Here is a 26045-nt window from a genome sequence, read left to right as displayed (position 1 = left end):
GTCCAGCAATGACAAACTCCACACCTCAATTCCCCATGGCAGTGTCCCCCTCACTCCACACCAGAAGAGGTCAGAGAACTACACTAAGCCGAATCACATGAATATGTACGGATCATCAACCAAATAACAGAAAAGCCAAGTAAAGTAGACAGCAGAATGCATACAGGCCCACCAATTTCCAAACAAAAAACCACTCAACCACTTGGATTTATCAACAACAAAGAAGCATAGCCCATGCAAAATGTTGTCCACACAAAGGAGCCAATCAAAATCCAATTAACTCACCACACATTTCCCAGTTCCAGCAATGGCAAGTTCCACACCTCAATTCCCCATGGCAGTGTCCCCCTCACTCCACACCAGAAGAGGTCAGAGAACTGCTTTAAGCCGAATCACATGAACATGTACAGGTCATCAACCAAATTACGAAGAAGCCAAATATAGTAGACAGCAGAATTGAAGGACTGAAAACAATAGCCCCGCTGCAACAAACCAATACATAGCCAACAAAACATGAGAGCAATCATCACATCCCCCAGTCCCTTCCGTAGTAGATCACAAGCCTCAAACCCCAGGGTAGTGTCCCCTTCACTCCATGTCAGGCGTGGCAATACAATCAATTAGGATGGGTCACATGAAGACAAGAAGCGACCAGAAAACCGGTAGCTATCCTCCCGCTCATCTCCCAGTCTCTAACTCGGCTAGTTATCGAACCACTTAGTTGATTACTCAAATTCATCCTTTTGATTTGAGAATTGAACACTTAGTTGATTTAGAAAACCTAAAATGAGGTGCTTAAGTTAATATCGTTAAGCTACAATTACTCACTAAATTCTGTTTCTTAGGCGCTAAATAATATTAGCTTAATTCAAACATGGCCAATTAAGCTAATGAAACAATTAGTGACATAATCGAATTAGTTCGTAGAACAAAAGGGAGACGCACGGCGACGAACGGATAACGTTAGAGAGAAACTTTCATCTTGAGAGCTAAAAAAGAGAAAAGAATTATGAATGGGGTGAAAGTCAAATGGAATTCAATTTCATCTTTTTGGATTTGAGAATTGAAAACTTAGTTGATTTAGAAAACCTAAAATGGGGTGATTAAGTTAAACTAATATACCATTAAGCTACAATTACACGGTAAATCCTCTTTCTTAGAGGCCAAGAAAAATCAGTTTGAGGCCAATTAAGCTAACGAAACAATCGATGGCCACAGCTAATTCGTTCCAACAACAAAAGAGAGAACGATGGAGAAGGACGGAGAAGGTTAGAGAGAAACTTTCTTCTTGTGAGATAGAAGAGAAAAAAGGAATAAGAAATAGGTAGAAAATCAAGTGGAATTCGAATTCATCCTTTTGGAGTTGAGACTTGAACACTAAGCTGATTTAGAAAACCTAAAATGAGGTGCCTAAGCTAATATCCTTACGCTCTGATTACTCAGTAAATTTTGTTTCTTAGAGGCTAAGCAGTATTGGTTATAGTTAAACTTTGGTCAATTATGCTAATGAAACAATTAGTGGCCTAAGCTAAAGTTCCTAGAAAGCAAGAGAGATGGATGGGGAGGGACGGAGACGTTTACAGAGAAACTTTCGTCTCGAGAGCTAGAATAGAAAGTTAGAGAAAAGAATATGAAATATGAAGAAAATTGTAGGGAATTCTAATTCATCCTTTTGGACTTAAGAATTGGCCTAATATTGTTAAACAACAATTACTCAGAAAATTCTATTTCTCTAGAACCTAAGAAAGATTAGTTTGAGTTAAACTTGTCCAATTAAGCAAATGAAACAATCAATGGCCTAAGCTCATTAGTCCCTAGAACCAGAGAGAGAAGGAGAAGGACGAAAAAGTTGGAGAGAAACTTTGTTTTTTTTTTTTTTTTTTTGGGTAAGTAAGTCATAAAATAAAGACAGTAAAACGTACAAGTTTACAAGGGGCATACCCCAGGTACGCCCTACAACAAATAATAGACGAACAAATCACAAAACTACCACTGGACATCCTACAACATAAACATAAATGTAAAAAACAGAACCCCACTTTGCCTATATATCCTTTTTGTCCCCAAGCAACCCCTATCATCAAAGATAATAGATGGAAACTTGGGGTGGATATATGGGCAAATAAACAAACACACACCATAGACGTATAAAACATAACAGAAACACTCAATACAAATGTAACTAACTAAAAACCCAACAAGACCAATCGAAAAATGATAGCCGCCCCCGCTTGCTCCCAGTCTCTACCTCGGATGAAAGCATGGAATCCAATAAGCATCTCGCTTCTCATAGCCGTGACATCCTAGCCACTCAACCAAAGCCATGACGAAGGAAAATATCTATCCCATGAAAGATCCTGGCTGAGTCACATGAAGCCTGCATAGTCAATCACCATAATCCACGGTCTTGAGAAGTTTAGTGGAAAAACAATAGCCCCGCTACAACAAACCAATACATAGCCAATCAAAACATGAGAGCAATCATCACATCCCCCAGTCCCTTCCTTGGTAGATCACAAGCCTCAAACCCCACGGCAGTGTCCCCATCACTCCATGTCAGGCGTGGCAATATAATCAATTAGGATGGGTCACATGAAGACAAGAAGCAACCAGAAACCCGGTAGCTATCCTCCCGCTCATCTCCCAGTCTCTAACTCGGCTAGTTATCGAACCACTATTCCCCATAGCAGTGACTCCCCAATCACTCTTGGCGGAGATGGCTCGAAACCACCCTCGTATCGAGTCACATGAGGATCACATGATCAATCATCATGAAATAACCGACTACAAAAGGTCCCCTGCATTGTGGCTAAACAAAAATAGATGGGCTGAAAAAGTGCGCCGAAAACTACGGCAAGCACCAACACAAAACACACTTACTCAAAATTGTGAACCCATGGGTCAAACAAGGGGCCCACAAAAACATACCCATGGTTTGGGCCTTAACAAATCCACCAGCCAAACCCAATAAGAAAGAAAAACACGTGGGCCACAGTGAGTTGTCTGAAAGATTCACAATATTAATTAAGCCCACACGTGGCCCACCAACAAAATAACCCACGGCCAAACTTGCACCAGCCCAAATCAATAGCAAACCGTGGAGCCCACCACCTGAGCACATGCACTGGATACAACTATCCACCAATATATAGAATATATAAATATAATATATATAAAGATGAATAGACAATTACCCATCCCAACAAGCAACACAGTGTCCTAGAGAATAGATAGGTCTGCACGCCGACCACTTTCACACGGCACCACACCTGTGGTCACTCGCACCAAAGAGCGTGGTGCTCAAACCCTTTACCACCCGACTAACTCCTCCATGAGCAGCAGCGATAGTGCATCAAATCACATACCAGCACCGTATAACACAACCAGCTCACGGCGTCGTCAACCAGCGTTGGCCGGCTGAATAGAATTTGCAACGGAGCTGGACCACCTTCCGTCGTTGTAGCATATAACCAACCCAAAACAACATTGGCCACAGCAACAGCACACGGTTACCACAACTGGAAAATCCAGCACACCACCAAAAAGAAGGAACCTCCTCACCCGCGACAGTAGCAAAAAAAGTTACCACCCGTAGCTCACGAGATCAACGAGCTAAAAAGCTACAGCAGATCACTACTGTAACAATGGCTCCGTAACCCAACAGCGGCAAATAAATCACCGGGAAACCCAAAACAGCAATGGTGAACTCAGGCCGGAACACCACCTGTGAACACCATACTACGTGAAGCCCTCCACATGAAAGCCAGCCCCACACCACACAGTGCCGAAACGCTGCCATGGATGGATACTAACAAGAACATACTCCGGCTTCGTAGAAGACCGGATACAGCAACTTCCCAACATGATCAGATCTTCCCAACTTGAAGAACCCAAGATGGAAGAAAAAGACAAACATAAATAGAATAACAAGCCAGCCAATATTTGAATAATATATGGCCGTAACAAGTGATGCACAGGAACAGCATCATAACTCGAACTCACAAACTAACACTATAAATAACACGACCAGCCGAGAAGATTGTACTGGCCTGGTAACTCACACAGAACACTTCCTCCCTCAAGCATGAGGGAGATAATCGGAACGGTGCTCCATTTTCACTCCGGGGGGAGCCTTCTCTCTCTAGATTCTAGAAAGAGAGGCTCTACTTTCTTCCCCACAGAAACTTTGTTTTTGATAGCTAGAAGAGAAAAAAGAATGAGAAATAGGAAGAACATCAATGGGAATTCAAATTCATCCTTTCGATTTGAGAATTCAGCACTTAGTTGATTTATAAAACCTAAAATGAGGTGCTCAAGTTAATATCGTTAAGCTACAATTACTCACTAAATTCTGTTTCTTAGGTGCTAAATAATATTAGCTTAATTCAAACTTGGCCAATTAAGCTAACGAAATAATTAGTGACATAATCTAATTAGTTCGCAGAACAAAAGAGACAAGCACGGCGACGGATAACGTTGGAGAGAAACTTTCATCTTGGGAGCTAAAAAAGAGAAAAGAATTATGAATGGGGTGAAAGTCAGATGGAATTCAATTTCATCCTTTTGGATTTGAGAATTGAAAACTTAGTTGATTTAGAAAACCTAAAATGGGGTGATTAACTTAAACTAATACCATTAAGCTACAATTACACAGTAAATCCTCTTTCTTAGAGGCCAAGCACAATCAGTTTGAGGCCAATTAAGTTAACGAAAGAATCGATGGCCACAGCTAATTCGTTCCAACAACAAAAGAGAGAACGATGGAGAAGGATGAAGGTTAGAGAGAAACTTTCTTCTTGTGAGCTAGAAGAGAAAAAGGAATAAGAAATAGGTAGAAAATCAAGTGGAATTCGAATTCATCCTTTTGGAGTTGAGAATTGAGCACTAAGCAGATTTAGAAAACCTAAAATGAGGTGCCTAAGCTAATATCCTTATGCTACGATTGCTCAGTAAATTTTGTTTCCAAGAGGCTAAGCAGTATTGGTTATAGTTAAACTTGGGCAATTATGCTAATGAAACGATTTGTCGCCTAAGCTAAAGTTCCTAGAACAAAAGAGAGTTGGATGCGTAGGGACAGAGACGTTTAGAGAGAAACCTTCGTCTCGAGAGCTAGAATAGAAAGTTAGAGAAAAGAATAAGAAATAGGAAGAAGATCATAGGGAATTCTAAAATCCTTTTGGATTTAAGAATTGGCCTAATATCGTTAAACAATAATTACTTACAAAATTCTATTTCTTAGGACCTAAGCAAGATTAGTTTGAGTTAAACTTTGGCAATTAAGCTAATGAAACAATCAATGGCCTAAACTAATTAGTTCCTAGAACCAAAGAGAGAAGGTTGGAGAAGGACGAAGAAGGTTAGAGAGAAACTTTGTTTTTGAGAGCTAGAACAGAAAAAAGAATGAGGAAATAGGAAGAACGTCAATGGGAATTCAAATTCATCCTTTAGATTTGAGAATTGAACACTTAGTTGATTTAGAAAACCTAAAATGAGGTGCTTAAGTTAATATCGTTAAGCTACAATTACTCACTAAATTCTGTTTCTTAGGCGCTAAATAATATTAGCTTAATTCAAATTTGGCCAATTAAGCTAATGAAACGATTAGTGACATAATCGAATTAGTTCGTAGAACAAAAGAGAGACGCACGGCGACGAACGGATAACTTTAGAGAGAAACTTTCATCTTTAGAGCTAAAAAAGAGAAAAGAATTATGAATGGGGTGAAAGTCAAATGGAATTCAATTTCATCCTTTTGGATTTGAGAATTGAAAACTTAGTTGATTTAGAAAACCTAAAATGGGGTGATTAAGTTAAACTAATACCATTAAGCTACAATTACACGGTAAATCCTCTTTCTTAGAGGCCAAGCAAAATCAGTTTGAGGCCAATTAAGCTAACGAAACCATCGATGGCCACAGCTAATTCGTTCCGACAACAAAAGAGAGAATGATGGAGAAGGACGGAGAAGGTTAGAGAGAAACTTTCTTCTTGTGAGCTAGAAGAGAAAAAGGAATAAGAAATAGGTAGAAAATCAAGTGGAATTGGAATTCATCCTTTTGGAGTTGAGAATTGAACACTAAGCTGATTTAGAAAACCTAAAATGAGGTGCCTAAGCTAATATCCTTACGCTACGATTAATCAGTAAATTTTGTTTCTTAGAGGCTAAGCAGTATTGGTTATAGTTAAACTTGGGCAATTATGCTAATGAAACAATTAGTAGCCTAAGCTAAAGTTCCTAGAAAGAAAGAGAGATGGATGGGGAGGGATGGAGACGTTTAGGGAGAAACTTTCGTCTCGAGAGCTAGAATAGAAAGTTAGAGAAAAGAATATGAAATATGAAGAAAATTGTAGGGAATTCTAATTCATCCTTTTGGATTTAAGAATTGGCCTAATATCGTTAAACAAGAATTACTCAGAAAATCCTACTTCTTAGAACCTAAGAAAGATTAGTTTGAGTTAAACTTGTCCAATTAGGCAAATGAAACAATCAATGGCCTAAGCTCATTAGTTCCTAGAACTAGAGAGAGAAGGAGAAGGACGGAAAAGTTAGAGAGAAACTTTGTTTTGGAGAGCTAGAAGAGAAAAAAAATGAGAAATTGAGGGGACTCCTAATTGGACTAATGAAAATGAGGAATTTAATACTTATGTGAATGCTTCTGAGTTGGCTGATTTATCTTATGGTGGTTGCCAATTCACCTGGGCAAACAATAGGAGTGAGGGGGCTTATATAGCTACTAAAATTGATAGAGTTCTGGTTAATGAGGCTTGGCTGGACAAATTTCCTGAGGCTACTGCCCAGTTTCTCCCTTCTGGTATTTCTGATCACTCCCCTGCTGTGGTCAATATCAGTGCCACCAAGTGCTCTTTCAAGAAACCATTCAAATACTTTGATTTCTGGTCTCAACATCCAGATTTTCTGAGGATTGTTTCTAACACATGGGGGCAGTACATTCAGGGGGTTCCTATGTTCAGGGTCTGTCAAAAACTCAGAAGCTTAAAGCTAGTCTTAAGCTTTTTAATAAGAAGGACTTCAGTGACATCTCTACTCGTGTCCAAATTGCTAAGGCTACTCTGGATCTTATTCAATATAAACTTGACAAAGACCCTATGAACAGTGGTTTGCAATCTCAGGAGAGAGAGGATCTGAAAAAGTACATTGAGCTTAGTAAATTAGAAGAGAGCCTTGCTCTTCAAAAATCCAGAGTGCAGTGGCTTGGCCTTGGGGATAGAAATAGCAAATTCTTTTTTAGGTCAGTGAAGAGTAATATCAATAGAGGGAAAATCTTGAGTGTTGACATGGGTGATGGTACTAGGTCTACCCATAGTACTGATGTCCACACCTCTTTTATCAATTTTTATACCAATTTATTTGGTACCCCCTCTATGGATCAGTATAAGGGTCTTGAGAGGATTCAATCTTTGGTGCAAAAAAAAAGTCTCTCTCTCTCAATCTGTTTCGATGTCCAAGCCTGTTTCTAAAACTGAAATCAAGGAGCCCCTGGCCCGGATGGGTATTCCACTGGTGTTTTTAAGAGCTCTTGGGATATTGTTGGTAAGGATGTCATTTTAGCTATCTTTCTTTGACTCTGGTAAACTTCTTTCAAAGGTTAATAGTACCATCATAGCTCTTATTCCTAAAGTTCCTAATCCTACTCATGTTGGTGACTATAGACCCATCTCTTGTTGTAATACCATCTACAAATGCATTGCTAAGATCATAGCTAATAGACTTAAATTGGCCCTTCCTGATTGGATTGATCCTGTGCAGTCTGCGTTTGTCCAAGGTAGAAGGATCTCGGACAACATTTTCCTGTCCCAAGAGATTATGAGAGGTTACCATAGGAGTTCTCACTCTCCTAAGTGTGCCATGAAAGTGGATATTATGAAGGCTTATGATACTGTGAGATGGGACTTTATCATTGATATTCTTAAAGCTATGGCTTTCCCTCATTGTATGATTACCTGGATAAAGGCTTGCATCACGAGCCCTTCTTTCTAGATTTGTATTAATGGGAGCCTTGAGGGGTATTTTAAAGGGGCGAGGGGATTAAGACAAGGAGACCCTATGTCCCCGTATCTCTTTGTGTTGGCTATGGAAATTCTCGCCAGGATTTTGGCTGAGAAATCTAGGAGCCCTTTGTTCAAATTCCACTGGAGATGTGAGAAAACTAAAATTGTCAACCTATGTTTTGCTGATGATTTGATGATTTTTAGCAAAGGGGACCCTGGTATTGTTACTCTTATCATGCAGGGATTGGAGGAATTTAGGGATCTGTCGGGTCTTACCCCTAATTCTAGTAAGAGTAATATTTTTTTCTCGGGGTGTAGTAGTGAGCTTAAAGAGGATATTCTTCAGATTGCCAATTTTACTGAGGGCTCCCGGTGAAATACCTTGGTGTGCCTCTTATCACTACCAAGCTTAAAGTGTCTGATTGTCATACTTTGGTTGAGAGAATTACTAGGAGAATTAAAAGTTGGACCAATAAACTGCTTTCTTATGCTGGTAGAGCCCAACTCATCCAGTCTATCCTGTTTTCAATGCAAGTGTATTGGTCCTCTCTTTTTATCCTCCCTAAGAAAATCATTGGTGACATTGAGAGTATCCTTAGATCTTTTCTTTGGTCTGGGGTTGAGTTGAAAAAACATAGTGCTAAGATTGCTTGGAGATATATTTGCAGGAAAAAAAATGAGGGTGGCCTTGGTTTTAAGAACTTGGCAACCTGGAACAAGGCTGCTATAGCCAAGCATGTTTGGTACTTGTTTTCTGGTGGGGATTGTTCAATGTGGTGCCAATGGGTTAAGGCTTACTTGCTAAAAGGGAGGAGCTTTTGGTCCGTTAGGACTCCTAGTGATCCCTCATGGGTCTGGAGGAAAATCCTGTCACTCAGGCATTTAATCTATCCTCACATCAAATTCAAAATTGGTAATGGGGAAAATGTGTTCCTTTGGCATGACAATTGGCACCCTCTTGGTTCGCTGTGGCACAGGTTTGGACCTAGAATTCTATATGATACTAATCTTCTTGATAGCACCAAGGTTCGCTCTATAGTCTCTAATAGTTCTTGGAAGTGGCCTATTTCTAACTCTTGGGAGATAAAGGAGTGGATCTCTTCTACCCCTTTATCTCTTCTACCTTCCGTTGGCTCTTCTGATACTCCGGTATGGAGTTTGTCTGCTGATGGTAACTTCTCTATCCAGTCGGCTTGGGATTGTTGGAGGGATAAGGGCCCTAAAGTCTCTTGGTCCAAACTTATCTGGGGTCCCCCTTCTATCCCTAGGGTTAGTTTTATTGCTTGGTTGGCCACAAATGAGAGACTTAATACTGGTGATAGACTTCAAACATTTGGTCTTGTTCCCACTCCTTGCTGCCCTTTCTGTCAAGATCCTGAGGAGAATCATTCCCATCTTTTTTTTAGGTGTAGGTTTTCTTCTAGGATTTGGGGTGGTATTCTTGCCAAGTGCAATTCTAATTGGCCTTCTTTGCCTTGGTTGGAAACTGTTGATTTTGCTGTTAGATCCACCAGTGGTACCTCCTTGAAAGTGGTGATTCTGAAGCTGTCATTTCTTTGCACTGTCTACCACATTTGGATGGAGAGGAATAGTAGAATCTTCAGTAAGGCCCTAAAGCCTGAAGAGGTTGTTACTAACTCTATTATCCAAATGATTAGGGGTAGGCTTCTTTCTATGGAAAATGTTAAAACTTCTGCAGGTGATAATTGGTTTTTGGAGGAATGGAATCTACCTTACAAAATCATGCAGCAGCACCATGCTATTGCAGATGGCAGGAGAATGAGTGGTGTGAGTTTACCTACATTGAGGGTCGAGTGATGGTGAGCATCTCTTGTGGGGTTTACTAACTGGGTGCTCTTTTGCAGGTTATGATGAATCCTAAGTCATCTCCCAAATTGAAGTGGCCGAATGGAGGGTTGAGTGTTGTGAGCAACCAAAGTATATCTAGACATTGTGGGTTGAGTGATGAGAGACAGTACACATGTTTTGCGCTAATCTTTATTATATTTTATATATGGTTTGTGCAGGTTTTTGGAGCTTTCAAGTATAATGTCTATCTGATTCTCTTGAGGTATCATGTGAGTTGTGGGCCTAGTGATGTGAGATTATATATGGAGTGGAGGGACATGCTGTGTTGTGGGCCGAGTGTGGAGAGCTCCTATACAGTGTGTTTGTTATTTCTTCTCCTTTATGATTTTCGACAGGCTTACTTGATGGTGCGGAGGTGTGGTGTTTCTTACAGTGCAGTTATAGGAGGATGCTGCTGGTATTTTTGCTTTATGGTGTGGAGGGGTGATGACTACTTTCTGCACAGGTTCGGGAGGCAGTTGGTAGGGTGTGTTTGTACCGTGGTGATGGCTGCTTCAAGCGCCTTGCTGTGCTACATGAGAGAGAAAATCAGTTGTCTTTCTTTGTATTATTTACATAGTTTTATAGCGTATTTCGCTTATCCCTACGGGCTGTGTAGGAGGAATTTTGTGCATCTTTGTGTATTTAATAGCTTCCTAAGCAACCATGTTTCGGTTTGCACATATCTCAACTGGTTGGTTTTGCTTTGGGTCCTATTTCCTATCCCTACGGGCTGTGTAGGGAATTATATATTTTCTTTGGGTTATTGTATTTCGCTCGTGCACCTGCGGATACAGAGTCCAGGTTCGTCTATCTGGCTTGGTGCTACAATAGCTGGGGCTTCTTTGTCAAGGGTGTAGCCTCCTGGATCAATGCTTCAATTTGTTCCTATTTCCTTTTCGTCTAGGCTGCTACAAATCTTTATATTCTTGTTCACTCTTCCTATTGCTAGAATATAGGGATGGTGAACAGGTTGATGGGCTTTTGGTTTTGGTTTCCTGTATAGCTGTGTTAGGTCCTGGGGTTTGCCCCTTGTAATCGTGTAAATTTTCTTGTTTTATTTTATTTCTTATTCACCCAAAAAAAAAAAAAATGAGAAATTGGAAGAACATCAATGGGAATTCAAATTCATCCTTTCGATTTGAGAATTGAACATTTAGTTGATTTAGAAAACCTAAAATGAGGTGCTTAAGTTAATATCATTAAGCTATAATTACTCACTAAATTTTGTTTCTTAGGCGCTAAATAATATTAGCTTAATTCAAACTTGGCAAATTAAGCTAATGAAACAATTAGTGACATAATCTAATTAGTTCGGAGAACAAAAGAGAGACGCACGGCGACGGACGGATAACGTTAGAGAGAAACTTTCATCTTGAGAGCTAAAAAAGAGAAAAGAATTATGAATGGGGTGAGAATGGTGCACTGTCTATCTTTCTTCCTCACCCCTTGAGGGAGAATGTGTACTGTGAGAGTTACCAGTCCGGTGAAATCTCTTCGGCTGGTTTTGTTATCAATAGAGTGAGTTTGTGAGTTTGGGTTATGGTGTTTTTCCTGTGCATCATTTGTTTCGGCCATATGTTATTCATATTTTGGCTGGAGTGTTATTCTATCCATGCATGTTTTATCCAGCTTGGGTTCTTCAAGATGGGTAGTTCTGATCATGGTGTGAAACTGTTCGTAACCGGTCTTCTGTAAAGCTGGTGTGTGTTCTGTGTGTAGTCCACCCATGGCAGAGTTTCGGCACTGTGGTGGAGTGGGTGACATCATACGTTTGTAGTTCCGTTGTAGTTGCAACTGATGTGAGTGTGTGAGCCGATAGTTGGTCGCTGGTAGTTCACAGGTGGGTACGTCTGTTGGCCTCATTCTGGTGGACATTGGTATGGATGGTTATCCGGTGCTGTGAGGAACTCCGACGTCTGGTTTGTTAGCTTCGCGAACTTTGCCGGTAGGTGGTCTAGCCTTCCGACGTGTTTTTGGGTTGACAAGGGTGGTGGCAGTCTGCTGTGATCACAGTGCCGTCGTCTTTTTTGGATGGTGGTTACTTTGCTTTGGTGTCAGTTTCACCTTCTCCAGGTGCTACCAGAACTTTAGGCGTTCGTAGTGGGGTTGGTGCTACGGCAAGGGCTACTCCGACGCTGGTTTGATATGGTTTCGTTGGGCGTGTATCTCACGATTTGGCATATGCGTGACCTCAAAAAGGTGGGCTTCCCGCCTAGTCTGCTGAGTTTGAACAAGCTGTGGGTAGTACTATTTGCTGTTGACAGTTGTACATGGGGAAGTGTTGTTGCACGTGGGTTTGCTTGCCTCAGGGATTGTGGAGACCTGATGTCAATCACGGGGTAGGTTTGTGAGTTGTATATATAATATATTACCTATACATTTTGGTTAGTGGATGTAACGCCCTCAAAATAATAACATTAAACCCATCAAATAAGACATGCATTGATATGTAAAAGTTCCACATTCTTCCATTATATCAGAATTTCATTACATAAGTATTACATGTTAACAACAAAAGCAAAATGCCCTACGGGCTTACAGCTTTCCAAGTTAACACTTGGTTACAACAAAAGGAGTACTAACTGATTTACACATTAAGCCCTTGGCTTGAATTTACATGTAATACATCAAAAACAAAACGACAAAAGTATGTCCGCCTCTAGCCTCCCAAGCTATGTCCTTGGAGGTGGCATGCTACCTGTACCTGAAAATGATATTCCCATATAGGGTGAGCCACAGCCCAGTAGAAATACACTAAACCAACCATGAACAATGACTAAAAGATTAGCAATTGATAGATGGCCAACACTGATACATTCACATAAATCACATATTTATGTCATCCGACTTCTGAGTCCAAGTTACTTTTCATTTTCCCTTTTTCAACAGATAAGCATGTTAGCTCTATCATCATTTCAACAGATATGTATAAAAACTATATCCCACATTCACAGATAAGCATATAAGCTATATCCACATTCTCAACAGATATGTATAACAACAATATCCCACATTCACAGATAAGCATATAAGCTATATCCACACTTCACAAAGATAAGCATATAAGCTCTATCTTCACTTCTCTAGACAAGCATATGAGCTGTATCTACGGAGTTCATCCCCTATCTTCTCCAAATACTATCCGGTTTAGAGGTACATCCCCTATCTTCCCCTAAACCGCGGAGTACATCCCCCATCTCCTCCTCTACACATAACGTATACAAACACATTGGTTCTATATACAATCACTCAATACATACAGTTAATGTATTCTAACAACCGTCAATTTCCATGACACATTCCATTGATTAGTTTCCGTTTGCCTAATCATCATGCATTGTCTACAACAATCACGACTATCCTCCACCGATAGCCCAAAGCAGTTATTTCTAAACAGAAAATAAATGCACAAATGGATATTCAATCAACATTTCATTTCCTCATTTCTCACAATTAATTATCCCAATTAATCAAACAATGTAATTAGGTCAATTCCCATAATTAACATTACAACCCTTAGGTCCCATTTTCATCAATGATTCAACATTTATTTCATTTCTCTATGCCAAACATGCATCTAGGTTTATTATGAATTAAAACCCCAACTTTTGTAAAATTGCACAAAAGCCCCAAACTTTCACCAAATTACCAAACCAAGCCCAACATCTCAAAATACTAAAATTTAAAGACAAAACCCATAGAGAGGAGTAGGGTATCCCTACCTCGAAGTTTGAGCCAAAAAGGAGAAGAAGACTCGAAGATCAACGTGCTCCAAATCCAAACTTTTTCAGATTAAATCGAAGCTCTCAACGCCCTCTATCTTTTTAACAAAGGCCCTAGGCTAGATTCACAATCTAGGGAGATCAAATCTTAGAGAGAGTGTAAGTTTAGAGAGAGAGAGTCTCTTTTGAAAGAAAAAGAAGTGAAAAAAAGTGATGTTCAAAAACGCTACTGTCCGCTGATATAAAACACGCTCGCTCGAGCGAAGACTCTGTCGCTCGAGCGACCAGACACAGAAAACTCTCGCTCGAGCCAAAAAATCAGAAGTGCGCTCGAGCGAAAGAATGCTCGCTCGAGCTAACAACTCAAACCCTCAGGTCTGCCACCAGCACGCTCTAGCGACAGACTTCTCGCTCGAGCGAAGAACAAACCAGACCGCTCGAGTGAAGGAAGCTCGCTCGAGCCAAGAAAGGCAACTCTCAGGTCCAGAACCAGACGCAATCGCTCGCTCGAGCGAAGCCACTCTAGCTCGATCCACCAGACACGAACTCAACTCTCGCTCGAGCGACCAACTCCTCGCTCGAGCGAAGGTCCAAAAATCTGGGCAGCAGCACTAGGCTCCCAAACACAACCAACCTGTAACAAACCTGCCCAACACATCCTATAACTCAATATACAAAGTAAAGAGGATGCAAACAAGATAATAAACAACTACCGACATCCACGGACACATGTCCGGATCACTGTACAACAAGGGTAAACCCGGGATCGCTATAGTGGACTTGGCTTTTTTTTTTTTTTTTGAAGATTAGTCAGCCACTACGTTGTGGGTCCCAGTTGGGCCTACGGTTATTTGGGCTGGAAATTGAGCATATGAGCTAATTTGTTATGTTTGGACTTATTACGTGGACTCAAGTTATTGTGGGCTTATGTTTTTTATCAAGCCACTTTTTTGTGATTAATGCAAGTGTGGGCTGTCCGTGGCTACTTTATTTTGGTTTATTTGGGCTCATTTTTGAACAGACTGCATATATTTATATATTGGTGAGCTCATTTATTTGGGTTGCAGCTTACAGAGTGGATTTTTATCTGGGCTGTTTGGGTCAATTTTGGCCCATTGTTTATTGGGGCCATTGTTATTTTATATATATAATTATTTATATATATAAATAGTATCTAGTGGTGTATACTAGAATGCCATAGTACGTGGGTACTGTTTTGAGGAGGACTTCAAATTGTTTGCTGGGAAGTTACACTGTCAAGTGGGGTGCTTTCACGAGGAAAATTTTGGGCAGCTGGTTTTTGATTTTCTTTTTAGCCACTTTGCAGCGGATCATATATAGTTGATTTTATCATGATGATTGATCGTGTGATCCTCATGTGACTCGATATGAGGTTAGTTTTGAGCCATCTCCGCCAAGAGTGATTGAGGGGTCACTGCTATGGGGAATAGTGGTTCGATGACTAGCCGAGTTGGGGACAAAAGGATATATGGGCAAAGTTGGGTTATTTTGTTTTTTCTGTTGTTCTTGTGTTTATCCCCCAATCTTAGGGGGTGCAGTGGTAGGTTATGTTGGTTATGTATACGTTTAATTATTTATTGTTGGGTGTGCCCGGGGTATGCCCCTGGTAAACTTGTAAATTTCATTGTTTTATTTTATGACTTACTTACCCAAAAAAAAAAAAGGTCAAATGGAATTCAATTTCATCCTTTTGGATTTGAGAATTGAAAACTTAGTTGATTAAGAAAACCTAAAATGGGGTGATTAAGTTAAACTAATACCATTAAGCTACAATTACACGACAAATCCTCTTTCTTAGAGGCCAAGCAAAATCAGTTTGAGGCCAATTAAGCTAACGAAACAATCGATGCCCACAGCTAATTCGTTCCAACAACAAAAGAGAGAACGATGGAGAAGGACGGAGAAGGTTAGAGAGAAGCTTTCTTCTTGTGAGCTAGAAGAGAAAAAGGAATAAGAAATAGGTAGAAAATCAAGTGGAATTCGAATTCATCCTTTTGGAGTTGAGAATTGAACACTAAGCTGATTGAGAAAACCTAAAATGAGGTGCCTAAGCTAATATCTTTACGCTATGATTACTCAGTAAATTTTGTTTCTTAGAGGATAAGCAGTATTGGTCATATAGTTAAACTTGGGCAATTATGCTAATTAAACAATTAGTGGCCTAAGCTAAAGTTCCTAGAACAAAAGAGAGATGGATGGGGAGGAACGGAGACGTTTAGAGAGAAACTTTCGTCTCGAGAGCTAGAATAGAAAGTTAGAGAAAAGAATAAGAAATAGGAAGAAAATTGTAGGGAATTCTAATTCATCCTTTTGGATTTAAGAATTGGCCTAATATCGTTAAACAACAATTACTCAAAAAATTCTATTTCTTAGGACCTAAGAAAGATTAGTTTGAGTTAAACTTGTCCAATTAGGCAAATGAAACAATCAATGGCCTCAGCTCATTGGTTCCTAGAACCAGAGAGAGAAGGTTGGAGAAGGACGAAGAAGGTTAGAGAGAAACTTCCTTTCTGAGTGCTAGAAGAGAAAAAAGAATGAGAAGTAGGAAGAACATCAATGAGAATTCAAATTCATCCTTTCAATTTCAGAATTGAACACTTAGTTGATTTAGAAAACCTAAAATGAGGTGCTTAAGTTAATATCGTTAAGCTACAATTGCTCACTAAATTCTGTTTCTTAGGCGCTAAATAATATTAGCTTAATTCAAACTTGGCCAATTAAGCTAATGAAACAATTAGTGACATAATCTAATTAGTTCGTAGAACAAAAGAGCCAAGCACGGCGACGGACGGATAGCGTTAGAGAGAAACTTTCATCTTGAGAGCTAAAAAAGAGAAAAGAACTATGAATGGGGTGAAAATCAAAGGGAATTCAAGTTCATCCTTTTTGATTTGAGAATTTAAAACTTAGTTGATTTAGAAAATCTAAAATGGGGTGATTAAGTTAAACTAATACCATTAAGCTACAATTACATGGTAAATCCTCTTTCTTAGAGGCCAAGCAAAATCAGTTTGGGGCCAATTAAGCTAACGAAACAATCGATGGCCACAGCTAATTCGTTCCAACAACAAAAGAGAGAATGATGGAGAAGGACGGAAAAGGTTAGAGAGAAACTTTCATCTTGTGAGCTAGAAGAGAAAAAGGAATAAGAAATAGGTAGATAATCAAGTGGAATTCGAATTCATCCTTTTGGAGTTGAGAATTGAACACTAAGTTGATTGAGAAAACCTAAAATGAGGTGCCTAAGCTAACATCTTTACGCTCTGATTACTCAGTAAATTTTGCTTCTTAGAGGCTAAGCAGTATTGGTCATAGTTAAACTTGGGCAATTATGCTAATTAAACAATTAGTGGCCTAAGCTAAAGTTCCTAGAACAAAAGAGAGATGGATGGGGAGGGACAGAGACGTTTAGAGAGAAACTTTCGTCTGGAGAGCTAGAATAGAAAGTTAGAGAAAAGAATATGAAATAGGAAGAAAATTGTAGGGAATTCTAATTCATCCTTTTGGACTTAAGAATTGGCCTAATATCGTTAAACAACAATTACTCAGAAAATTCTATTTCTTAGAACCTAAGAAAGATTAGTTTGAGTTAAACTTGTCCAATTAAGCAATTGAAACAATCAATGGCCTAAAGTCATTAGTTCCTAGAACCAGAGAGAGAAGGAGAAGGACGGAAAAGTTAGAGAGAAACTTTGTTTTTGAGAGCTAGAACAGAAAAAAGAATGAGAAATAGGAAGAACATCAATGGGAATTCAAATTCATGGGATTAGAGCATTGCTAATGGGTTAGAGAGAGAAGCTCCCACATCTCTCTAGAAACTCCTTATTTCTAGGGTTTTCAATATCTCATTGAGTGATGATCGGAGTTAATGCTCTAACCAAATCTGAGTGCTCCCTTAGTGCACGTTTACGCAATACTGGAATGAATGTTTTAGGGTTGGTCAAACCCATTGAGGCTTTAGGTCCTGTGCAAAACTCGTTTGAAGTGTTGTCTGCGGGAAACATGGATCCATTGGTGGAGAGTCCTATGGATCGCGATCTTGAACCTGATCAAACTCTTGAGGCTTCGCGTGAAGGGGGAACCAAGAGGCAAACGGATCCGAAGTTGGGATCTACAGTTACATCGGGAAAACTCCAAGAAGCTACAGAAGATACATCGAAGCACGAGTCTTCACGACCTCAGGGTGATGGAGATCGTGGGGTAGCGGGTTTGAAAATGGTAAATCAGAGTAGATCTATGGAAACGAAGGGGGCTATACCAGATTCTGGGGGGGGTCGTCCTATCCCTTCTCAGCAAGGAGCGAGTCTTGTCACTGAGTCAACTCAGCTGATCACGAGTTCAACGAATCTTCCGTCCGGAGCAACGATTGACGATGGTAATGCCTTCTTGACTCCGGTGTGTCAAGGTACTAACCCTAAATGGTCTGAGGAAGTGGAAGAGGAACATAATAGGTTTCGGGATCTCCCTAACAGTCTCGATGTAGCCAGGAATCGAGGAGAGGGCAAACAAAAGGTGAATCCAAGGGAGGCAGAGAAGATTACAGATACTGTAGTCCCGTTGGTGGACCACAGTTACAACCCTAATCCCCAAGGAGGGCGTGGGAGGGGAGGAGGTAGTTATCGAGGAGTGAGAGGAGGGCGTGGTGGAGCTAGGAGCAGCAAATCTATGGAGGAAGGGAGACCTGCACAACAACGGACATGGGCTAATGTAGCTGCATCGTCAAGGTCGAGTGTTAAACTCAGGTATATTCCTCCTTCTTCTGTTGATGATGCGATAGTCGTACATATGCCTCCCAGATCTGAGCCACTTGACAAATGGGACTCCTCCCTTATTGGTTACTTTGTTGATAAGGGAGTGGGGTATAATCATCTGCGTAATAGTGCCTTTGGGCTTTGGAAGTCTAAAGGATTAAAGGAAGTTCAAACAAATGGGGATGGGTTTATGTTTTTTATTTTTGATTCCCCAGAAAGCTGCAGAGAAGTCCTTGAAGGGGGGCCTTGGTATATTGGAGGCTACCTTCTTATCCTCAAGCAGTGGAAGAGAATGATGAAGTTGGCAAAAGAGAAGTTTACCAAAATCCCAATCTGGGTAAAATTCTTCAACATTCCAATGGAGTACTGGGACCCCGATGGGTTTAGTAGAATAGCAAGTGCGATTGGAAATCCCCTCTTTCTGGATCAGCTCACGGCTAGGGGTAGCAGACTGGCTTTCGCAAGAGTTTGTATTGAAATCGAGGCAACTTCCAAATTGCCTACTTATTTCCAGATCTGCTGTGATGATGAAGCTGTATTAATCCGTGTAGAATACCAAGGCCTTCCTGCTATATGCCAACACTGTCAGATTTTTGGGCATGAGACTGCTAAGTGTGTTTCAACCCAGGTTGCCCACTTGATCTCTTTACAAAAAAACACTGAGGAGCAAACTACGGAGTTGGTAGATGAGTGGACAACTGTTACAGCTAAAGGTAAGAGAAAGGTGGGAGAACCAGAACCAGCTCTCAGCCCCGTCTTGGAGGAGGAAACAGATCCTATCAACATGATGGAGGAGTTGGCCCCTAACCCAGTGGTAGAGGAGGCTCCCAAACCTTTCCAAGCAGTGGTGGATCTCTCAGAGAGTTCGGAGGAGAGTGCAGAGATGGACCCGGCTAAAGAAATGGACAAGTTTACAGAAAAAGTTCTGGAAATCACGAAGCTGGTTATTCCTCAGACAGCTGAGCACATGGAGTCAGTGATCGCTGAAGTCAAGTTGGCAAGGGAAATAAAAAAAGCTTCTACTCACCAAGCAGCTAATCAGATGAGTGGTAAGTCCTCTGGCAAAGGTACCAGCAGCCAGAGGAGGAAGAAAAGGTAACCCAGGTTGTAGTTGGTTGTGGTTTGGCTTTTTGTCGAGTCTCGTTTTTTTGTATCCCAATGACTGTCAAAATTGCTTTTTGGAATGTTAGAGGGTTGAATGACCCTTCTAAACATAAGGAAATTAAAAATTTGGTTCTCAATGAAAATATCAATGTCATGGGTGTTTTGGAGACTAAGATCAAACAAGTAAATGAAAATAAAATTTGTTCCAAGTGTTTTGGTGATTGGTCTTTTTTGTCTAACTCCCAACCAACTGTAACTGGTAGGGTGTGGGTGTGTTGGAATAATGTTATTTGTAATGTCCAATTGATCTCTATGTCTAACCAACATATTTTTTGCAAGATAACGGAGTTGGCTACAAATGATGTTTTTTTTGCAACTTTTGTTTATGCTGAAAATAAACACAATTTAAGACTTCCTCTTTTTGAGAGTTTGGCTCAGATCTCCCGGGCTAAATCCAAATCCCCCAGTATTTTTTTGGGTGATTTCAATGCTACTAGAATCCGTCAGGAAAAAGTGGGGGGGTCTTCAAACTGGTCTTCTGAGCATGAGGCGTTTAATACCTGCATAAATGAGTCTGAATTGGCTGATCTTTCTTATGGGGGATGCCAGTTCACTTGGTCTAACAAAAGGTGTGGTGGTGAGTATATAGCCACGAAAATTGATAGGGTGTTAATCAATGAGGCTTGGTTAGACAAATTTCCTGAGTCTACTGCATTTTTCCTCCCTTCAGGGGTCTCTGATCACTCCCCTGCTGTGGTCAACACATCTATTGCTAAGACCTCTTTCAAAAAGCCCTTTAAGTTCTTTGATTGTTGGTCTAAACATCCGGAGTTTATCTCTACTGTGTCCTCCTCTTGGAATCAATATATTAGAGGTGTCCCTATGTTTCGGGTGTATCAAAAACTGAGGCAACTCAAGGTCAAACTCAAACTCTTAAACAAAAAGGACTTTAGCGATATATCGCTCCGTGTTCAAGCATCAAAGACCAATTTGGACCTTCTCCAATTTAAATTAGATAAGGACCCATTGAATTGTGTGCTTCAAGGTCAGGAGAGGGAGGAGCATAAGAAGTATTTAGAGCTTAGACAGGTGGAAGAGAGTCTTGCCCTTCAGAAATCTAGAATCCAATGGCTCGGGCTTGGGGATAAGAATAGTAGCTTCTTTTTTAGAACTGTCAAAAGTAATATTAATAGGGTGAAGATTCTGAGTGTGGATATGGGTAATGGCCTTAGATCCACTGAAAGTGGTGACATTCACAGTGCTTTCATCCAGTACTTCACTAATCTTTTTGGTTCCCCTTTTGAGGATGAGTATCATGGCTTTGAGAGAATCAGATCTCTGGTGCATTCCAAGGTCTCTGATGACCAATCTGTTATGCTGAGTAGGCCTGTTACTGATGATGAAATTAAGGAGGTCTTTTGGTCCCTCAAGGCCAATAAGGCCCCTGGCCCTGATGGCTACTCTGCGGGCTTCTTTAAGAGCTCTTGGGATATTGTGGGTAAGGAGGTGACTACTGCTATCAGGTCTTTCTTTGAGTCTGGCAAGCTTCTCACAGAAGTCAATAGCACTATCATTGCCCTTATCCCCAAGATTCCCAATCCCATGAAGGTGGGTGATTACAGACCTATTTCTTGTTGTAACACTATTTATAAATGTATTGCCAAAATCATAGCGAATAGAGTTAAGCTTGTGTTGCCGAGTTTGATTGATCCTGTTCAATCTGCTTTTGTTCCTGGTAGAAGGATCTCGGATAATATATTTCTGTCCCAAGAGATCATGAGAGGTTACCATAGAGACTCCAAGGTCCCTAGGTGTGCTATGAAGGTGGACATCATGAAAGCCTATGACAATGTTAGATGGGAGTTTATTCTTGATATCCTCAAAGCAATGGATTTCCCTCTAAATATGATTAATTGGATCAAGGCGTGTATGACCAGTCCCTCTTTCTCTATTTGCATTAATGGGAGTCTTCATGGGTACTTCAAAGGTGCCAGAGGGCTTAGACAGGGAGACCCTATGTCTCCTTACCTGTTTGTGCTAGCTATGGAAATTCTTGCTAGAATCCTTGCTGAAAAAGCCAAGAGTCCTATGTTTAAGTTCCATTGGAGGTGCGATAAGACCAAAATTGTGAACCTTTGTTTCGCTGATGATCTGATGATTTTCAGTAAAGGTGATCCTGGGACTGTGAACCTTATTATGCAAGGATTGGATGAATTCAAAAGGCTATCTGGCCTTACTCCGAGTCCTAACAAGAGTAATATTTTCTTCTCTGGTTGTAACAGGCACCTCAGAGAGGAGATTCTTCATATTGCTAAGTTTAATGAGGGGACTCTCCCGGTTAAATACTTGGGAGTTCCTTTGATTACCACTAAGCTCAAGGCTTTTGATTGCCAAATTCTGATTGATAGGATAACGAAGCGTATTAGGAGTTGGACTAATAAACTTCTATCCTATGCGGGTAGAGCTCAACTCATTCAAACCATCCTCTTTTCGATGCAAGTGTATTGGTCTTCTATGTTCATCCTTCCTAGAAAGGTTATTAGAGATATTGAGAGCCTGCTTAGAGCCTTTCTTTGGTCTGGGTCTGATTTGAAGAAGCATAGTGCTAAGATTGCTTGGAGCTCCATTTGTAAACCCAAGAATGAGGGGGGTTTGGGTTTCAAAGACATGGGTATTTGGAATAAGGCTGCTGTAGCTAAACATGTTTGGTTCCTCTTCTCTGGTGGAGAGGGCTCTATGTGGTGCCAATGGGTCAAGTCCTACTTACTCAAAGGTAGGAGTTTCTGGTATGTTAAAGTCCCTAGTGACCCCTCATGGGTCTGGAGGAAAATCCTGAAGCTTAGACATCTCCTTCTCCCCCTTATTAAACTTAAAATTGGTAATGGGGAGCAAGCTTTTCTATGGTTTGATAACTGGCACCCCCTTGGACCCTTGTGGAGCAGGTTTGGACCCAGAATTGCCTATGATTCAGGTCTTGACTGCAACTCTAAAGTTAGCTCCATCATCTCTAGTGGTGCTTGGAAGTGGCCTTTCCCTAATTCTTGGGAGATCCGAGAGTGGATTGCATCTACTCCCACCACTTTTAAACCCTCTGTGAACACTCAGGACTATCCTTGGTGGAGTATTACTGGTGATGGTCTTTTCACTATTCAGTCTACTTGGGACTGCTGGAGGGATAAGGGTCCTAAAGTCTCTTGGAGTAAATTGCTTTGGGGGCATCCCTATATTCCTAGGGTTAGCTTTATTGTTTGGTTGGCTATTCATGAGAGATTGAACACCAGGGATAGATTGCAGGTTTTTGGGCTTATTACTCACCCTAGTTGTCCCCTCTGTAATGATCCTACGGAGAGTCATTCACATCTCTTCTTTAGGTGTGCCTATTCATCACAGATTTGGGCTGCTATCCAGGGTAAATGTAATGTGAGTTGGCCTAACCTCAACTGGGCTGACAATGTTGAGCTGGCTGTGATTTCTACTAAAGGTAGATCTCTGAAGTCTGCTATTACTAAGTTGTCTTTTATGTGTACGGTGTATCACATCTGGAGGGAGAGGAATAATAGAGTTTTTAGTCAAACTAGTATTCCTGCTGAGATTGTCACCAAACAAATTATCCAAATGGTGAGGGGTAGGATTATTTCTTTGAGTAATGTGATGTTGTCTACAGGTGATAGCTGGTATTTGTCACAATGGAATCTGCCAACAACAATCATGAGTTTGCCTATTGCTGGAAGAGGCACGAGGGATGTGAGTTCACCTATATTTTGAGGGCTGAGTGAAAGTAGCATATACTGAGTGTTTCTTAAATGGTTATTATTTTGCAGGTACACTTGACAATCAGATTCTTTATGCTGTTTAATCTAAGGAATGGACAGGTCAAGACTCAATGTGGGTTGAGTGAAGTGAGCCAGTACATTATACACTCTAAATGTGGGTTGAGAGATGTGAGTAGTACCAAAGCTGGCATTCTAATGAGTTTGTATATATGCTATATATTTTCTATTTTGCAGGACAGGGATGCTCGTTCAACTCAGCTACTATTCCAGACGGAGTCTATATCTGTGAGTTGTGGGTTGAGTGAAGTGAGACACTATATGGAGAGGAGAGACATATCTTATTGTGGGCCGAGTGTAGTGAGAATTTATATAATTTATGTTCTTTTTCTGCTCCTATTTGATCACGAAAACAGTTTCAACTTCTATATGTGGCTGTTTTTTGTTCATGTTTACAGTTCCATGTACAGGGGGAGTTTATGTGACATCAAGCTGTGCAAATCTGGAAGATGCAGTTTTGTTTCCAAAATGTTTTACTGGTGGTGGAGAGGTGGCAGCATTTTGCGCCCTTCTTGGTGGCTTCGTGACGATTGGAAACCCGTTTCGGCAAAGGCAGCTAAAGGCGCCTTGTCTAAAATCCTCAATAAGTCAAAGGATAGGTCTACTTATGGTTGTATTAGTTATTTTGTGTCCTCTTGGTGTTTTATTCTTGGTTGTAATCTGTACACTTCCTGGATGTTTGTAGTCCATTTAGCTAGTGTGTGGGGCCCATTTTGGGCTGTTTGTTATTATTTTTTTTTTTATGTTTTTTTATGTTGTTTTGGACATGTTTTCGCTTGCATTTCATGGTGGCCTTGTGCAGGCCCCCTGTTTATCATGGACATGGCGCCTGAACAGGTTTTATGCGGTCTGTCGTGTTTGTAAGTCTGTTCGGTTGGGTTCTTGTGTTGTAGCTAGGTTGTAGCCTGTAGCTTTGTAGCTTGGTTGCTGCTCCTTTTGGTGTTTTGTTGTAGTAGTGGTTGGGCCTGGGGTATGCCCCTTGTAATCGTGTAATTTTTGTTTTGTTTTAATTTATTGTTATTCACCCAAAACAAAAAAAAATTCAAATTCATCCTTTCGATTTGAGAATTGTACACTTAGTTGATTTAGAAAACCTAAAATGAGGTGCTTAAGTTAATATCGTTAAGCTACAATTACTCACTAAATTATGTTTCTTAGGTGCTAAATAATATTAGCTTAATTCAAGTTTGGCCAATTAAGCTAATGAAACGATTAGTGACATAATCGAATTAGTTTGTAGAACAAAAGAGAGACGCACGGCGATGAACGGATAACTTTAGAGAGAAACTTTCATCTTGAGAGCAAAAAAAGAGAAAAGAATTATGAATGGGGTGAAAGTCAAATGGAATTCAATTTCATCCTTTTGGATTTGAGAATTGAAAACTTAGTTGATTTAGAAAACCTAAAATGGGGTGATTAAGTTAAACTAATACCATTAAGCTACAATTACACGGTAAATCCTCTTTCTTAGAGGCCAAGCAAAATCAGTTTGAGGCCAATTAAGCTAACGAAACAATCGATGGCCACAGCTAATTCGTTTCGACAACAAAAGAGAGAACGATGGAGAAGGACGGAGAAGCTTAGAGAGAAACTTTCTTCTTGTGAGCAAGAAGAGAAAAAGGAATAAGAAATAGGTAGAAAATCAAGTGGAATTCGAATTCATCCTTTTAGAGTTGAGAATTGAACACTAAGCTTATTTAGAAAACCTAAAATGAGGTGCCTAAGCTAATATCCTTACGCTACGATTAATCAGTAAATTTTGTTTCTTAGAGGCTAAGCAGTATTGGTTATAGTTAAACTTGGGCAATTATGCTAATGAAACAATTAGTAGCCTAAGCTAAAGTTCCTAGAAAGAAAGAGAGATGTATGGGGAGGGACGAAGACGTTTAGAGAGAAACTTTCGTCTCGAGAGCTAGAATAGAAAGTTAGAGAAAAGAATATGAAATATGAAGAAAATTGTAGGGAATTCTAATTCATCCTTTTGGACTTAAGAATTGGCCTAATATCGTTAAACAACAATTACTCAAAAAATTCTATTTCTTAAAACCAGAGAGAGAAGGAGAAGGACGGAAAAGTTAGAGAGAAACTTTGTTTTGGAGAGCTAGAAGAGAAAAAAGAAAGAGAAATAGGAAGAACATCAATGGGAATTCAAATTCATCCTTTCGATTTGAGAATTGAACACTTAGTTGATTTAGAAAACCTAAAATGAGGTGCTTAAGTTAGTATCGTTAAGCTACAATTACTCACAAAATTCGGTTTCTTAGGTGCTAAATAATATCAGCTTAATTCAAACTTGGCCAATTAAGCACTACGTAATCTAATTAGTTCGTAGAACAAAAAAGAGACGCACCTCGACAGATGGATAACGTTAGAGATAAACTTTCATCTTGAGAGCTAAAAAAGAGAAAAGAATTATGAATGGGGGGAAAATCAAATGGAATTCAATTTTTTTTTTTTTTTTGGGTGAATAAGACTTTGTATTTTCAATTTGTTTAATGGAATTCAATTTCATCCTTTTGGATTTGAGAATTGAAAACTTAGTTGATTTAGAAAACCTAAAATGGGGTGATTAAGTTAAACTAATACCATTAAGCTACAATTACACGGTAAATCCTCTTTCTTAGAGGCCAAGAAAAATCAGTTTGAGGCCAATTAAGCTAATGAAACAATCGATGGCCACAGCTAATTCGTTCCAACAACAAAATAGAGAACGATGGAGAAGGACGGAGAAGGTTAGAGAGAAACTTTCTTCTTGT

The 26045-nt window shown here is 40.1% G+C and overlaps 2 protein-coding genes across 2 annotated transcripts; both read left to right on the top strand.

The window, feature by feature from the left end:
* The first annotated feature begins 6936 nt into the window (after positions 1 to 6936).
* On the top strand, positions 6937 to 7999 carry LOC145823900 (uncharacterized). The gene is made up of 2 exons (XM_082923453.1): positions 6937 to 7422; positions 7607 to 7999. The coding sequence occupies exons 1-2, from the start codon at positions 6937 to 6939 to the stop codon at positions 7997 to 7999; spliced, it is 879 nt and encodes a 292-aa protein (XP_082779579.1).
* A 9460-nt stretch (positions 8000 to 17459) lies between these two features.
* LOC145823899 (uncharacterized) lies at positions 17460 to 23974 on the top strand. The gene is made up of 6 exons (XM_082923452.1): positions 17460 to 19450; positions 19546 to 19642; positions 19799 to 23203; positions 23281 to 23358; positions 23467 to 23575; positions 23688 to 23974. The coding sequence occupies exons 1-6, from the start codon at positions 17460 to 17462 to the stop codon at positions 23972 to 23974; spliced, it is 5967 nt and encodes a 1988-aa protein (XP_082779578.1).
* The last annotated feature ends 2071 nt before the right edge of the window (positions 23975 to 26045 follow it).

Source organism: Camellia sinensis, chromosome 4 (assembly GCF_055761805.1).
Source record: "Camellia sinensis isolate YWXY chromosome 4, ASM5576180v1, whole genome shotgun sequence".
NCBI classification, from domain to species: Eukaryota; Viridiplantae; Streptophyta; class Magnoliopsida; order Ericales; family Theaceae; genus Camellia; species Camellia sinensis.
The sequence above is the reverse complement of the archived record's forward strand: the minus strand, read 5'-3'. Positions and strand labels throughout refer to the sequence as shown.

What these genes read in the sequence shown, in the direction of transcription:
- LOC145823900 (XM_082923453.1), top strand. Translation starts at nt 6,937, where the DNA reads ATGGGGGCAGTACATTCAGGGGGTTCCTATGTTCAGGGTCTGTCAAAA. An exon ending in TTGAGAGGATTCAATCTTTG is followed by an intron (nt 7,423 to 7,606) that starts GTGCAAAAAAAA and finishes CTTCTTTCAAAG; the next exon opens with GTTAATAGTACCATCATAGC.
- LOC145823899 (XM_082923452.1), top strand. Translation starts at nt 17,460, where the DNA reads ATGATCGGAGTTAATGCTCTAACCAAATCTGAGTGCTCCCTTAGTGCA. An exon ending in CTGGAAGAGGCACGAGGGAT is followed by an intron (nt 23,204 to 23,280) that starts GTGAGTTCACCT and finishes ATTATTTTGCAG; the next exon opens with GTACACTTGACAATCAGATT. An exon ending in GAGGAGAGACATATCTTATT is followed by an intron (nt 23,576 to 23,687) that starts GTGGGCCGAGTG and finishes TCATGTTTACAG; the next exon opens with TTCCATGTACAGGGGGAGTT.